Source organism: Ceratotherium simum, chromosome 18, assembly GCF_057802395.1.
Source record: "Ceratotherium simum simum isolate JZ-2026a chromosome 18, ASM5780239v1, whole genome shotgun sequence".
Classification (NCBI taxonomy): Eukaryota; Metazoa; Chordata; class Mammalia; order Perissodactyla; family Rhinocerotidae; genus Ceratotherium; species Ceratotherium simum.
The window spans coordinates 54,396,381-54,413,947 of NC_141917.1; the positions used below are offsets into that span (position 1 = coordinate 54,396,381).

The following is a 17,567-nucleotide window of genomic DNA, read 5'->3' on the forward strand; positions in this document are numbered from 1 at the left end:
TGGTAAATGATAGGAGATGCCCCTTCCTAGGGGATAGAGAACACCTTTTGATTAGGCTCTTGTGCTACTCTCTGAAAGCAGCTGTTTGTCTGTGGTTCTCCACTCTGCCCTTTGGGAGGTTCTCCCTTTCCATTACTAACCTTGGCCATATCTGCAGAGGGTGTTAGAGAGTATGCCTTTCTGAACAGCTTCCTTAATTGGGGACCGAAAGAACTTTTTACATCTCAAACAGTCACAGTCTTAAAATCAAGGCTAGCGGTGCTTTCGTTAATATATTTTTCTCAAAAATGCTGCTGTTGGCAGTGGTGATGGTTGTTTTCGTTGGTTGATTCATCTAGATCAGGGATCAGCAAATTTTGGCTTACCAGCTGCCTGTTTTTGTAAATAAGTTTTATTGGAACAAAGCCATGTCCATGCATTTACATATTATCTGTGGCTGCTTTCCCTCTACAATAGCATAGTTGAATTGAACTGAGTAGCTGCAACAGAGATTATATGGCCTCTCCACCCCATTTTTCTTAGTCATTGACTTGAAGAAACCAGTTACCCTGTAGAAAGTTCTCTATTCTGATTTGTCTGATTGCTTCCTAGTAATTTATGTAGATTGTTTCACCTCTGTATTCCTGTAAACTAGAAGTTAGATCAATCTGCTTTATTAAATGTAGTTTCAAATTTTTTCATCAAGAAAATTCACCACTTGTGCTGGGTACTTTATATTGTTTCATATCAGGAGGCTGTCATGCATGCTGAGTTCTGCCTAACAGATCTACAGTCAATGTCAGGAACAGGGTACATGGAACAAGAAAGGAGTTACAGGCCAGGTAAGATAGGGACATTAAGAAGACACAATACAAGAGGTAGAATCAGATGGTGTGCTCAGGGTCCATGAAAATAGCCAAATAATAGCATTCATACACAAAAATCATGGGACCTGAGTGGGGTGAGTAATCAGATGATCTGATGACAGGAGGCTGACTTAAAGTGAGCAGCAGGAAGAGAAGATAGGATTTGGGGATTGAGGCAGTTCACTTTTTTTATCTTCATCCTAGAAAGAACTAATCCAGAAGGGGCCTGGATGAGACTTCCTTGAAGGAGTATGAATGCCAACACTCAGAAATAAACCCACAAGCAGAGAAAAGTCAGAGCATTTTCCTGGCAGACTCCCCAAAACAAAATCCACACCAATATGACCAGTAATTTGCCCTACATTTGACATTTTCTGAATGTATCATCAGGTATTCCCACGAGACTTCTTGGTATTAGAGGACTTGGAAAGTTTATCTTTTAATAAAAACTCCAAATCCTGGGACTTTTTTGCCCACTTTCTTCATCTCTTTCTCAAATAGAGTCATAAAGAAAAATGAAAAATGTTTATTTTATTTAGAGAAGTAGCCAAGATAGTCTGTGTCTTTTAAATGACTTCAGAAAGAGAATCTATTATTGTAGATTTTTACATAGAAACTTGCTGTTTCTCTGTATGTAAATAAAAAGTCTGTGTACTAGGAATCTAATCTGCTGCTGCTTTTGGGCTTTTTTTTCTCCCAATTTTATTGAGGTCATTGACAAATAAAATTGTAAGATATTTAAAGTGTATAACATAATGATTTGATATAGGTATACATTGTATGAGGATTCCCACCATCAAGTTAATACCATCACCTCACATATTTACCTTTTTTTTTTTTTAGGTGAGAACATTTAAGTTCTACTCTCTGAGCAAATTTCAATTATACAATACAGTTATCAACTAAAGTCACCGCTTTTGAGCTTTAAGAACACATTAGTCTATCTGGTTTCAGCAATGTCAACTTAAAAGTTTTTTAAATAGACTTTATTTTTTAGAGAAGTTTTAGGTTCACAGCAAAACCGAGCAGAAAGTACAGAGAGTTCCAATATACCCGCTGCCCCCACACATGCACAACCTCCCGCACTATCACCATGCTTCATTAGAGCGGAATATTTGTTACAATGGAACCTACATTAACATGTCATTATCATTCAAAGGTTGTACATTCTATGGGTTTTGACGAATGTGAAATGACATGTATCCACGATTATAGTATCATACAGAATAGTTTCACTGTCCTAAAAAGCCCCTGAGCTCTGCCTATGGTCACTCCCTCCCCCAACCCTTGGCAACCACTGATCTTTTCACTGTGTCCATAGTTTTGCCTTTTCCAGAATGTCATATAGTTGGAGTCACCCAGTATGTAGCTTTTTCAAGTACCATCTTTTAATCCCACCAACAATGTACATGAGTGCCTCTTTCCCTCCAGCCTCCCCAGAGTGTGTTCTTCAAATTATGTATGTTGGCAAATTTGATGGATGAAAGTAGTGTTTTACTGTAGTTTAAACTTTTCTTAGGATGAGTGAGGTTGAATTCTTTTAATATTTTTAAGGGCCATTTGCATTTCTTCTTCTGTGAACTGCTTGTTCATGTCCTTTGCTCATCTAATCACTTTATCAATCTGATTTTAGAATATGTGCTGCTAACACAAGCTTTGAAAGCTTTTTAAAAAATAGATTTTTGATCTCCTCCTGAATCATACTAAATCAGAAGGGCCCATATTTGGGTGTGGTAACTTGTATTTCTAAAAACTGTCCAGGTTTAGAAACCACTGACCTAGATCATCAAAACAAATTTGTCACTCTAAATATTTTACAATAGCTTAAGGCTACATTACCTATAAAGTTATGCTAAATGGTCATAACATATTGTGCATTAAAAATTATAACAATATAAACATTAATATTTACCATAGAATTTAATATGATTTTAGGAGAATGATATGGATGGCTTATGTTTCAAAAAGAAAAATTTGAGCTTTTGAGTACTCTCAAACTTGAAGCAGGCAGAGTTTTAATATCAGGACTAATGGTAGAGAAAACAGGAACAGAAGACCAAATCACGCAATGCCAATAAGCAAAGGAATATGAGGTGGTCTTGTATAAACCTGGAATTAACCACTCTTTCTGAGTTTGCAGCTAACTCCCAAGTTTTAATAAGCTCGTTCATTTTAGGAAGCCACAAGAGTTTGTATTACTTATTTGGCTTCAGATTAAATTTTGGACTCTACTGAAATTAGAAACTGGCTGTCTGGAAAGGGAATAGTCCTAGATCACTCATAGGCTGATGAGCAAAATAAACCCAACATGACAAACCTTCGTCTGCAAAACCAAACAACGAAAAGCACGCGGCTCAGTTCCTAGGCGGGAAGAGGGGCGGGCGGGGTCGGGCGCAGAGGGGTGTGGCTAGCTCCCCCGTGGACAACGATCCCGCCAGGAGCGCCCGCTCGCTCCGCCTCCGTGACGTCACAGGCAGGGCCGGCCCCCAGCTGCCCGGGACTAGTGTTATCGCTGCAGCTCGCTAGCGTCCCGGAAGCTGCCCCTTCTCAGGGGGTCATGATGGGCAGCAAGATGGCGTCCGCCAGCAGGGTCGTTCAGGTAAAGAGATTCTGTCGCCTTTCCGCACCGTGGGCGGTAGGAATGGTGCTGACTATAGCAACGGCGCTGGGGCGGAAAGGCGGTGGCGAGGCTGCGCGGTGGCCGCGGCCCTGAGTAGGGCCGGCGGCGGCGCCCGGGGGTGTGTGTAAGACTTGAACCTTGAGCCCATGGGGTCGGGCTGTGAGGCGGGAACCCGAGCTGAGGGTTCGAGTCAGGCCGCGGGAGTGCCGCCTCTCAGCAGGTAGGCCGTAGCTGCCTCAGGGTCCCTGCACTGTCCTCCGCCAGGACCTCGTTAGCGCTCCTAGGAGTCTGCGGGCTAGGCTGCCCCGGCAATAGGCGGGCCAATCGGCGTCTAGTACTGTCTGTGCTGTCCCGGATCAGCCAATCGGAAGGAAGGCAGTAGCGGCGAGTGCAAGTCAGCGAACCCTGTATCTGACCCGCTGTCCCTTCAAGGTCTTGGGAATGGCCGGAGAACTGGCCCCGCGGGCTGCGTCCTCGCCCGGGCCGGTTCTCCCTCGCCAATCCAAGCGTCTGGTTACAGGCTGGATGTGGGGAATAGAAAAAAAAAAAAAAAAAAAAAAGGCTATTATTTATCTGTAATATATGTTTTAGTGTTGGTTTCCTAAGGGTTTCTTCCTGAGTTTAGATTAGCAGCCAGGGGAACTTTATTGTTAATCCACACATCAGTTACTAACTCTTGATAGCTTTTGTGTTTGCTTCTCCAGCTGTGGTCTCTAGCTTAAATAGGAGAGGTAAGATTGGTGTATAAAGGGACACAGCCTCCACCTTTGTGGTTGGTTTACACGATCTTTTTAAACTCTAAAAATGTTTTATTGTCCGATTAACTTCTAATTTTGATATGAGAAGTGCATTTCCCTTTAACATCTCTTAAAAGACCTTTTCTTAAGGTTGTTTCAGTCTGAAAGAGAATCCTAGATTCCAGTCTTTGGTCCTGTTGCAACAAATGATCCTCACTTATTCATTCAGTGGGTAGTTAGTAAGCATTAAAGATTCTGTGAGGACAAGGAGAACATCTGACAAAGGACTGGTATCTATAATGCATATATAACCATATATATCCATAACATATAGCTCAATTTAAAAATGGGTAAAAAACTTGATACTACACAAAATAAGCTACCCAAATGAGCAGTAAGCCTGTGAAAAGATGCTCAACATCATTACTTGTCAGCAAAATACAAATTAAAACCAGGAGGTACTACTGCACCCACCAAAATGATTAAAATTAAAAAGACGGACAATACCAAGTGATGATGAGAATATGAAGCACCAGAAATCCTCATACATTGCAGACAGGAGTATAAAATGGTACAGCCACTTTGGAATACTGTTTTTTCAGTCTGTAATAGTTAAACATACCTACCCTGTGACCCAGCAATTCTGCTCATAGGTTTATACCCAAGAGAAAGAAGTGCATATAAAAAGACTTATATAAAGATGTTCATAGTCTCTTTATTCATAAAACCCCCAAACCAGAAACAATCCAAATATCCATTAGCAGGATAAACAAATTATGGTAGATCTGTTAAAATGGAATAGTATGCAGCATTAATAAAGAACTAACTACTGATACATGAAAAAAAAAGATACTGTGAGATATACAATAAGGAATGGTTTGTAACAGAGCTACAAAGACTTGTACTCAGATATTCATAATACAAAACAATATGTGCTAACATTATGTAATAATTACATTAGCAAAATTTATTGAGTACCTCTGTGCCAGGCCTATACTCAGTGCTGGGACTACAGTGCCAACAAGACAGACACGGTGCCTCCACAAAGCTTAGAATTTGGCTGTTGATCCCTACCTTGAAGAAAGAGTGGTATTTCAACAGACTGACTGGCACAAACTGGTGAGAATTCAAAGCATGGTGTCAACATTAAGTGGAGAATTTGGCTGGACTACAGGGTATTTAGAAATAATTTTAGAAGAGTAAGTTATAGGTATTAATTAAATGCCTGGTGAATGCCAAGCAGTGTACATTTCATACTTCTGAGCGGATGTAAAAGCAGAAGGGTGCTAGTTTATCCTTTAGGAAATCATTTGGCTGCATGAGACATAGAGGAAGAAGATGGGTGGTTGGATTAATTCAGAGAGTAAGATTTACAGGTGAGGTGAAAATAAGCCTCCAGCAAGGAGGTTGAGAGTGCTGGTAAGAGAATGTTGAATGGACTGTGTTCTAGGCTAGATAAGAAAGGAAGTAAAGTCAGAATGGAACCAGTTGACTGGGAGAAAAGGGAATGATCAAGGAAATGAAGGACTTGATGAAACTGGTAGTGGGAAGTAACAGAGAAGAGAGTTATAGGTTAAAAGGTTGTAGTTGAGGTTAGATTTTAGGTTAAGATTTTAGGGATAGTACAGCTCTGAACTCAGTCAAGAATTAAGAGTAAAATTAAAGAAACTGTCAGAAGTAACACTAAACTGGAAAGAATATAAAGGTAAATAGGCAACTCAGAAGTTTTACTAAAGGAAATAGTGGATGAAAATGAAAAAAAAAATCACAGAATATTGAAGGAAGAGATTAAAAGGATTTAGGGAAGGGGATAGAAGTAGATAAAGACAAGAAGATGCAACATTTGTATAAGTCTCTGAAAAAGTAAAAACAAATAGAACAAATCTCAAAACCTATAATTTAATAAAACTTTCCTGATACAAAAGAAGACTTAAACCTATTCCTTGTACTTGAGAGAATTGACCCATTATGGTTGACTAATGGGTATAGTCTAGTAAAATCATTAGATTTTAAAGAAAAAATTCTTTGGTGATCCAGACAACAAGACCAAGCACTTAGAATGAAAGTTATCAGAGTTTTCAACAATAATACTTCATAAAGGAGGACATGTGGATAGTATATTTAAAGTAGTTAAGGAGAGAAAATGTGAATCAAAGATTTAGCTAACTACACTGACCTTCAAGTATAAAGGCCACAAGCTCTTCTCAACCTTTAATAACTAAGGGTATATTGTTCCCTGGAGCCCTTCCAACTAGATCTTCCAGAGAGTGAGCTTCAGACAAGTAAGGAATACTTAGTTGTACTTGGAGTTGTTTTGATATAGGACCTAGATATGAGCAGTCAATGTATTTAACTGTAGAATTAAGACTAAATAATGGAAATGAGGGTGAAAGACTTGTTGGTAATATTATTTGTTCTGTTAGTATAGATCTAATATAACTTGAAAAATGGAGGAATAAGTGGAGAATATACCGAAGGTGGAATAAACTTGCTAATTGCCTCTGGTTATTAACTGATAGTAAAAGATGGTAAGGGAAAGCAGAGAAGACATTGCCATCATCTACTTTCATTCTTTCTCATAATAATGAATCAAGATAGTAACTCAAAAAGAGGCAACCTAGAGTATTATTTAAAGGTAGTAATATAAAGATAAACACTATACAAAAATACAAATCTTTCTAAATACAACAAAAAACACAAATGAAAGATCATATGACAAAGGAATTTATATTTAAATAATCATAAAATGATATGACAGAAATATAGCAAACTTGTGAGTTATATCTATAAATGTAAATAGTCTAACTCTTCTTTAGAAAGTGTTCTCAGATTGGCTATCAAATGAATATCCAATGCTATACTGTACATAAGAGGCACAGCTAAAACTAAGAGACTTAGAAAGGTAAAAATAAAAGGATCGTCAACTGATCTTTGACAGAGGAGCAAAGGCAACACAATGGAGGAGAGAGTGTCTTTTCAATAAATGGTGCTAGAACAACTGGATATCCACTTGCAAAAAATGAATCTAGACACAGACCTTATATCCTTCACAAAAATTAACTCAAAATGGATCGTAGAACTATATTTAAAATGCAAATCTATACAACTCTTAGAAGATACCGGGAGAAAATCTAGATGATCTTGGGTTTGGCAGTGACTTTTTAGATACAATACCAAAGGCATGATCCATGAAAGAAATAATTGATAAGCTGAATGTCATTAAAATTAAAAACTTCTGGTCTGCGAAAGACACTATCAAGAGAATGAGAAGCCAAGCCACAGACTGGGAGAAAATATTTGCAAAAAATATATCTAATAAAGAACCGTTAGCCAAGATATACAAAGAGCTCTTAAAACTCTACAATAAGAAAACAAACAACCTGATTAAAACATGGGCAAAAGATCTGAACAGATACCTAATCAAAGAAGATATACAGATGACAAATAAGCATATGAAAATATGCTCAACATCATATTAGGGAATTGCAAATTAAAACAATGAGATACCACTACATACCTATTAGAATGGCCAAAACCCAGAACACTAACACCACCAAATGATGGCAAGGATGCAGAGGAACAGGAACTCTCATTAACTGCTGGTGGGATTACAAAAGGGTACAGCCAGTTTGGAAGACAGTTTAGCAGTTTCTTACAAAACTAAACATAACTTTTACCATATGATTGAACAGTTGCACTCTTTGGTATTTACCCAAATGAACTGAAAACTTATGTCCACACAAAAACCTGCACGCAGATGTTTATAGCAGCTTTGTTCGTAATTGCCAAAACTTGGAAGCAACCAAGATGTCCTTCAGTAGGTGAATGGGTAAATAAACGTGGTACATCCAGACAATGTAATATTCAACACTAAATAGAAATGAGCTATCAAACCATGAAAAGACACAGAGGAAACTTACATGCATATTACTAAGTGAAAAAAGCCAATCTGAAAAGGCTACATACTGTATGATTCCAACTATACAACGTTCTAGAAAAGGCAAAACTAGGAGACAATAAACAGATCAGTGGTTGCCAGGGGTTACTGGGGAACGAAGGGATGAATAGGCAGAGCATGGAGGATTTTAGGGCAGTGAAACTGTTCTGTATGATACTATAATGGTGGATACGTGTCAAAACCCATAGAATGTACAACACCAAGAATGAACTCTAATGTAGAACTTTGGGTGATTATGCATGTTAATGTAGTTTTATCAATTGTAACAAATAGATAACCCTTGTCGGAGATGTTGATAGGAAGGTTGGGGTGAGGGGGGTCCAGTGGGCATATGGGAACTCTTAACTTTCTGCTCAGTTTTGCTGTGAACTTAAAATGGCTCTAAAAAGACAGTCTATGCATAGGTGAAAATATGCCAGAAAAATGCAAATATAAAAGCGGGATTTACAACCTGGATCTCAGATAAGGTAGAATTCAGACCAAAAAGCTCTAAAAGAGACAAAGGACACTTTACAATGCTAAAGGCTATAAGTCACAGTTAAGATATGATAGTCATTAATTTTGTACTCAATTACTCAGCAGCTTATTTCATAAAACAAACTATAGGCGATGCAAGGAGAAATAAAGACATTCTTGGAAGAGAATTCAACACACCTTTTGAAGACAGATTAGTAGATAAACTGTTAAAGATCTAGAAGTCCTAAAGAACATAATAAGATTGATCTCACAGATAGCTACTATGTACTTTACACTTTTATAATAAATAATAAATCTACTTTTCAAGTGCATATGAAACATTCATGAAAATCGATCACATATTAGGCTCCAAAGAAAACATAATCATATTCCAAAATATACAAATAAAATAAACATCATTCTCTAAGATGCAGCAGAACTAGAAATTAATAACAAAAGTAAACACCAAACTGGTCCATCTCTATTTTTTAAATTTTTTATTTATTTTTTGTGAGGAAGATCAGCCCTGAGCTAACATCCGATGCCAATCCTCCTCTTTTTTGCTGAGGAAGATTGGCCCTGGGCTAATATCCGTGCCCATCTTTGTCTACTTTATGTGGGACGCCACCACAGCATGGCTTGACAAGCAGTGTGTCGGTGCGCGCCCGGGATCCGAACCTGCGAACCCCAGGCGGCTGCAGGGGAGCACATGCACTTAACTACTTGTGCCACTGGGCTGGCCCTCTAGTTTTTTTTTTAATATTCTATTAATGTTTGTGTAAAGGGAAAATACAGAGTGAAATTGTAAAATGTATTGAAAATAACAATAATGAAAACACTACAGCTAAGGTAGTTATCAGAGGAAAATTTGTAAGATCCAATACCTATCTTAATAAAAGTGAATGATTTAATAAAATAATAAAATAAGAATAAATGAATTAAATATCCAACTCAATAAACTAGAAAGTAAAAATAAATAAAAAATAAATGAATTAAGGGGCTGGCCCTGTGGCATAGTGGTTGAGTTCGTGCGCCCCACTTTGGTGGCCTGGGATTCGCAGGTTCGGATCCCAGGCATGGACCTCACTGCTCATCAAGCCATGCTGTGGCAGCATCCCATATAAGGTAGAGGAAGATGGGCTTGGATGTTAGCCAAGGGCCAATCTTCCTCAGCAAAGAAAGGAGGATTGGCAACGGATGTTAGCTCAGGGCTGATCTTCCTCGCAAAAAAATTAATTAATTAATTAAATATCCAACTCAATAAGCTAAAAAAAAAGAACAAAGTAAACCAAAAGAAAGAAAGGGCATCTGACAAAAGCCTATACCTATTCATGTTAAAAACAATCAAATAGGAATTGATAGAAAGTTCTTTAACATGGCCCTCCTACTAAAATCAAGAAAAATATAAAGATGCCCAATTTGTTTAACATTGTACTGGAAGTGTTAGCAAATGCAACTAAACAAGAGAAAACAATTAAAAGCATAACATTTGGAAAGGAAGAAGGAAAACAACTTCTATCTGCATATAAACAAGAGACTTTAGGAAAGTAGTAAAATGAACTTACAGAAATTATATCCTTCATGTGTGAAAACAACTACATGATATAATGGAGGAGAAACTCCATTTATAATTAATATATAAGTAAATCCAGGGATAAACTTAACAAAAATGTTTACAACCTATATGAGGAAAAACTATCTCCTGAAAATCACAAAAGAAGGCTTCAACAAATAGACATACCATGTTCTTGAATAGGAAGATTGAGCATCATGAAGATGTCAATCCTTCCAAAGTTAGTTTAAAAATTCACTGCAACTTCAATAAAAATACCATCTGCTTTTTTTCTGGAGCTGGAAAAACTGATTATAAAGTTCATTTAGAAGAATAAGCAATCAAGACTATTAAAAAAAAACAACCCTGGAAATGAAGGGCTGTGAGAAGGAGGGTAACTAACCCTATCAGATGTTAACATAGTATAAAGCCTCTATTAATAAAACAGTATGGTGTTAATGCATGAATAGACAGACAGATGGGACAGAATAGAAAATCTGGAAATAGATCCAGATGTATATGGAAATTTAGCATATGATAAAAGGTAGCATCTCAAATCAGAGGAAATGGACTTTTTAATAAGTACAACTGGAAAAAGATTAAACAAGATCCATTGCCCACACATTATACAAGGATAAATTTCAAATGGATCTGATATCTTATTGTTTTTTTTTTTTTTTTTAAAGATTTTATTTATTTTATTTTTTCCCCCCAAAGCCCCAGTGGATAGTTGTGTGTCATAGCTGCACATCCTTCTAGTTGCTGCATGTGGGACTCGGCCTCAGGATGAACGGAGAAGTGGTGCCTCGATGCGCACCCGGGATCCGAACCCGGGCCGCCAGCATCGCAGCGCGCGCACTTAACCACCAAGCCACAGGGCCGGCCCTGATATCTTATTGTGAAAAATGAAACCAAAATTGCAAAGAACTATACACATGCACAAATGAGTGCGTATAAAACTGATAAAATCTGAATAAGCTGTGAGGACTGTACCGGTGTTGGTCTCCTGGTTTTGATATTGTATGGTAGTTATGTAAGATATTACCATAGTGGGAAACTGAATGAAGGGTACATGGGGCCTCCCTGTGCATTTTTTGCAACTTCCTGTGAATCCATAATTATTTCCAAATAAAAAGCTAAATGAAACCATTCAAGTACCAAATTACACACAAATTTCTTTATAACCTGGGAGTAGGGAAAACCTTCCCAACTATGACTCAAATCTAGAAGAACAAGGAGGAAAATTGATAATTTGGGCTGCACTAAAAAGAAAAAAACAACCTTTTACTCACCAAAAAAATAACACTATTAAAATTTTTAAAAACCCAACTAGGTAAAAAAAATTTTAACAAAGGGTTAATAGGCATACTATATAAGAACTTGTAAGCATGGGAAAATGGGCAAGAGCTGTGAACATATTCTTCACAGGTAAAGAAATGAAAATGGCTCTTAGCCATATGAAAAAATGGTCAGCCTCATTTATAATAAGAGAAATAAAAATTAAAACTACATGGAGGGGCTGGCCTTGTGGCGTAGTGTTTAAGTTTGCATGTTCCACTTCGGTGGCCCAGGGTTCGCTGGTTCGGATCCTGGGCACAGACCTACTCACTGCTCATCAAGCCATGCTGAGGCGGCTTCCCATATAGAAGAGCTACAACTCCACAACTATGATACACAATTATGCACTGGGGCTTTGGGGAGAAAAAAACCCTACATGGAGATAACATTTTTCATCAATTAGATTTTATTAAAAATGTACAAGTTAGATAATGTAAGTCTGTTGGGAAGACTGGGGAAGCAGCACTCATTCGTTGCTATAGGAATGCAAAATAAACCACTATGAAGGGAAAATCTGGCAATATCTCTGAAAATTATGTTTTTATCTTTTGACCCAGCAGTCCCTTTTCTAGGAATCTATCCCACCGATACACTGGCAAAGGTAAGAATAGTAGAAGAGGGCTGGTGCTGGTGGTGTAGTGGTTAAGTTTGTGCTCTCCACTCAGTGGCCCAGGGTTCACGGGTTTGGATCCTGGACGCGGAGCTACACACCGCTCATCAAGCCATGCTGTGGCGGCTTCCCACATACAAAATAGAGGAAGATTGGCACAGATGTTAGCTCAGGGACACTCTTCCTCAAGCAATGAGAGGAAGATTGGCAGCAGATGTTAGTTCAGGGCCAATCTTCCTCACCAAAAAAAAAAAAAAAGGAATTGTACAAGGATATTGACTTTATGCATTACTTGTAATAGATGAAAGACTGGAAATAACCGAAATATCCATTAATGGGATTGGTTGAATAAACTCACGGCGTTTACCATGAATTCATACTGACCCCTCAGATTCCAATCTTAACACCACAGCATTCTTCCTTGCCCTTCCCCATCCCATATTTGTATTTTCTTTATCTCACAGGGAAACCCTGTGAGCATTTCCCGCAAACATCAACGCATGTATGTATTCATGTGCTCAGTCCTAAATACATACAAAATGGTTTCAGAATAGCTATATCTATACCACTACCAACACCAACCCACTAAGGAAAACGTTCCAGATTTCTTTGTATTTCTTTTTGCCTTTAGACTGCAGGTATATATTTCAAGCACTATGAAAGTTACTTGGATTAGCTCCTTTTTTTTCCTTAGTTATGTTATCCAACTAATATACAGTTAGTAATTTGTTTCTCTTTGTATTTACATTTAAAGTTTAAAAAGACAATTTCGAGACAGGAAAATTTGAGCATAAGCTAAGTATTAGATGATATTAAAGAATTATTTTTAATTTGTTAAGTGTGGTAAAAGTATTGGGATTATGGTTTAACAAAAGTCCTTTTCTGTTAGTGATACATGTGGAAGGTATTAACAGTGGATGAGGTGATTGGGATTTGCTTAATGGAGGAAGGGGTGATGAAATAAGATTGACTGCATTACTCTTGAAGTTGTGTTTATCAGAGTTTATTATACTACTCTCTCTACGTTTATGTAGGTTAAAATTTCTGTTAAAAAAGGGGGACACCAAAAAGTGGGAATGTAATCTATAAGTGCATATTACCTCATATTTTTAAGGGTACAAAAGCAATGTTGAAATGGATTCTTTCTTTCCGGTGTATGTACGTTTGTGTGAGTGTGTGCATACATATTCCCATGCTTATACAGTTAGTTCTAACTTACAAATGGTCTGTTCACTCACTTGGCAAAATTTCCTGAGCGTTTACTATGTACCAGGCACTGCTGTAGAAGCGCTTAATTCTCTGACTCTGCCTTTCCAGGAGCTTATATCTCCTGCAATCATTGGCTTATTTATCTGTCCTCTCCACAATATTTTTTCTTTTTTTAAATTTTTTTGTGTGAGGAAGATCAGCCCTGAGCTAACATCCATGCTAATCCTCCTCTTTTTGCTGAGGAAGACTGGCTCTGAGCTAACATCTATTGCCAATCTTCCTCCCTTTTTTTCCCCCAAAGCCCCAGTAGATAGTTGTACGTCATAGCTGCACATCCTTCTAGTTGCTGTATGTGGGACGCGGCCCCAGCATGGCCGGAGAAGCGGTGTGTTGGTGCGCGCCCGGGATCCGAACCCCGGCCACCAGTAGCGGAGCGCGCGCACTTAACTGCTAAGCCACGGGGCCGGCCCTGCACAATATTTTTAAGATGTTCAGGATGCCATGGAAACACAAAAGAGGAGTTCTTAAATCAGATTTTGGAATCAGGGGAAGCTTAGAGAGGAGTGATATTTGAGTTGTTTTAAAGAGATAAGCAGTCAGGTGAAAGCAGAGGCATGGAAGTGGGGTGGGACTGGGGAGATTTCCTGGCAGAGGATACAAGCTCTAGATTGAATGAGGATGGAAATGGCATGATAAACTAGGGAAATGAAAAGTACTTCAGAATACCTGGAGTAAAAGACAGTGGTGGGGAATGAGGCTAGAGAGGTAGGGAGAGGCTAGATCATGGTGGACATTGTGAGTGCCAAATATGAGTTTGAAGTTTATCCTGAAAGCTGTTGAACATTTTTACAACTTTTAAATGGGGTATTGACAATAGGATGGATAGAACATTCTTTCAAGAAGCTTGGCTATGAAAAGGAAGAAACAGTTACTAGAGGGAGAGAGAAGTTTTGTTTTTTTACATCAAAGACTTGAGCATGCTTTTATGCTGAGGGAGACAACTATATTCCAGCATTTTCTCAAAGCAGCAGAGTTAAGGTGATGAGTTTTCAGGCCAGTCCCAATAAGCTGATTTGCTTCTGTACTCATATAAAATGTATAATATGTAGTACATATATAGAAATATATTGCAGATAAATACACACTTCAGTCTCACTAGATACACAGCAATTTATAGATTACTGGAGTTGAAAATAGTACTCTGTTCATTAGAGTCTTAGCATTGTATATTCAGAAGACTTCATACTGAAAGTTCCATTCAAGGTCCTCTATAGCATTATCTGGAATTTTAGGGATAAAACATTAATGATATTCAAATATCTGTTATAAAAACAGTGTTCTAAAAAGATATTTCTATGGGTATAGGAAAAAGACTAAAAGGGCTATCAAATGTCTAAATCTGTTTTATGTGGGTTTTGGGATTATAGATAGTGTTTTCTTCTTTGTGCTTCTCTGCTTTTTCTTCCCAATTTTTTTTACACAGAACGTGTTACTTTTGTAGTCAGAGAAAGTATTTTTTTAGTTACCTAATTTTCAATATGGTTTTTGTCCTATTCTAAACTGCTGGGTATTAGCGTAGCAGGCAAACAACATTCAATAACAAGTCAGGAAACTTCCAGTTCTTACCAGTCAGCAGAGCAATATATAAGTCATGCAACATAAAATCTATGCCATCTTCTTCATAGGGTTGTTTTGAAGTCAGTTGGTAAGTACGGTAAAATGTCTTATGATGTATAAAGTACAACGTTATTATGAATTGCAGATAAGTTAATAGTTTATAGACCAGCTTTCCTGACTGGGGAAGAGTAAAATAGTAAAATTTAAACTTGCTGTCAAATACTAAGTTATTTTAATGAAGCTGTCTATTTATGAGGTTCAATAGATTGTTTTTTATAGTTAATGAGGTTGTTTTAGTGCTTCATCTTTTTTTTTCATGTATTTTGTTTTTCCTTTAGGTAGTCAAGCCACATACTCCATTAATAAGGTTCCCTGACAGAAGAGACAATCCTAAACCCAATGGTAAGTTGAATATTCTATTACAAAACAATATTTCTCATTTTAAAATCAGATGGATTATTGTAGCTTAGATCAAAATGGTGCCTTAGGTTGCATGCAAGTAGAAATTAACTTTTTGTTACCTCCATTTAAAAAAGGTACAGTGGATGCCTCTGAATTTTTAAGGATACTGAGTTTATATAGGGGAATTTTTGTTCTACTTTTCTGCTATCCTTTAGAAGAATCTCCTATGGTTACATTTGCAGCGATTGTGAGGAATAATAACCATTCCTATATTTCTCTCCCAGCTAACCTTCTTTTCTTTCATTCACTCATTTATCTGTTCACTTAATCAGTAAATGTTTCTTCGATTGCCTTAGACCTTACCAATCATTGCCTATAAAGTAATTGAAGATTCTGAAAAAGTCTTGTTTTTCTGTGATCCCTCCTTTTTACCAGATCCTCTTTCTCTGTCTTTATTATAAGACATTTGATCTTTAATTCAGGGAGAATTTTAACACTTTTACAACTTTTAAATGGGGTATTGACAATAGGATGGATAGAAGATTCTTTCAAGAAGCTTGGCTATGAAAAGGAAGAAACAGTTACTAGAGGGAAAGAGAATTTTTGTTTTTTAACATCAAAGACTTGAGCATGCTTTTATGCTGAGGGAGACAACTATATTCCAGCATTTTCTCAAAGCCGCAGAGTTAAGATGGTGAGTTTTCAAGCCAGTCCCGACTTTCTTATTTCCCATTGTAAGATATTACCTGTAAACTCCACCATATGACAAAACTTAAGTAACGTAGGTTATCCTTATGGGTTGAACTCCACTACCTACAAATTTCATTATTTTACCAACTTGTTCAATTTGGTAATTCACTCACTACCTCATTTATTTTAAAAAGAATTTTATGAAATTATATATAGCTCCTCAACTAAGTTACTCTATAATACTTACCTTTTAGAATTAAAATACTTATCATTTCAAGATTTACTTGATTATTCACTAATAGATAACTCAAAATAGTATTTTAAGACACCTGAACAATTTCTCTAATTACATTGTTTTTTATTTCAGTATCAGAAGTTTTGAGATCAGCAGGACTACCATCTCACCCTTCTTCGATTTCACAGCATTCTAAGGGAAGTAAATCACCAGATTGGCTGATGCATCAAGGTCCACCAGATACTGCAGAAATAATAAAAACATTACCTCAGAAATACAGAAGGAAACCTATGTCTCAAGAAGAAATGGAATTTATCCAAGTACGTTGCTGCTCTTTATCACAATACTGTGCAAAACACCTTAACATTTTTGGCTTTTGGAATTTCATATGCTGATTTACATGCTCTTCCCATTGTCTTGTCAAGATGTGTCCATAGCTAAGACAGAGATGGTCAGGCAGGCCAGGACTGTGAGAAATAAACCATGTCCCAGCCCTCAGTAAATGTGCATGAAGGGATATATGTGTACAAGTGTGATATGGTGAATAGCAATAGATATAACCATGTGAAAAAAATCTCTTTAGGGCCCTCAATAATTTTTCAGATTGTAAAGGCCTTCTGAGACCAAGAAATTTGAGGATCACTGATCTAGGTCAGCTTTTAGGCACTGATATGAGTGCCTAAAAGCTATGAAAAACCTGAAATTGTTTTAAAAAAACTAAAGATCATTTGCGTAAAATGGTGTAAATTTGTATAGTGGCCATGAAAACATTTTTTCTGTAAATCTAACACCTAATCTTATTGCTTTATTTTTTGCTTTTCAGCGTGGAGGTCCAGAATAATCAATCACTGACAATGTGGCTGCTGTTTGTCATCAGACAAAAGAATAGTCTTTACAATAAAGGACTTCCAAAATGACAAATAAGAAATTGTACATTAAACAACTCTAATAAATATTCTGTAAAAAAAAAAAAAGAAATAGAAAATTTAGATGGACACCTGTATCTCCTAATTTATGTATCTTGGTCAGCTTCTCCACAAGCTTACCTAATGGTTTATATACTTTATACTTATTAAAGTATACATTTTTAAATGTTAGCCTATTAATTTACTCTTGATTATCAAGTATTACCAGTGTTGAACTATTAAAAGCACACAATCTCTCGTAAACTATCACAGGTTTCCCATAATTTCACTTTTCTTTCAGTTTCTGTTTAGATATGGAAAGAATTTATCAGGCAAAATTGCTGCTTTCGGGAAGGGCTTTTCCCGAAATTGGATGAGGATCAGTGAAATAAT

The 17,567-nt window shown here is 37.2% G+C and overlaps 1 protein-coding gene across 1 annotated transcript; it reads left to right on the forward strand.

The window, feature by feature from the left end:
* The first annotated feature begins 3,329 nt into the window (after positions 1–3,329).
* On the forward strand, positions 3,330–17,366 carry KGD4 (alpha-ketoglutarate dehydrogenase subunit 4). Its single transcript, XM_004422896.3, has 4 exons — positions 3,330–3,444; positions 15,281–15,344; positions 16,402–16,589; positions 17,093–17,366. The coding sequence occupies exons 1-4, from the start codon at positions 3,403–3,405 to the stop codon at positions 17,108–17,110; spliced, it is 312 nt and encodes a 103-aa protein (XP_004422953.1). The 5' UTR covers positions 3,330–3,402; the 3' UTR covers positions 17,111–17,366.
* Positions 17,367–17,567: the final 201 nt, after the last annotated feature.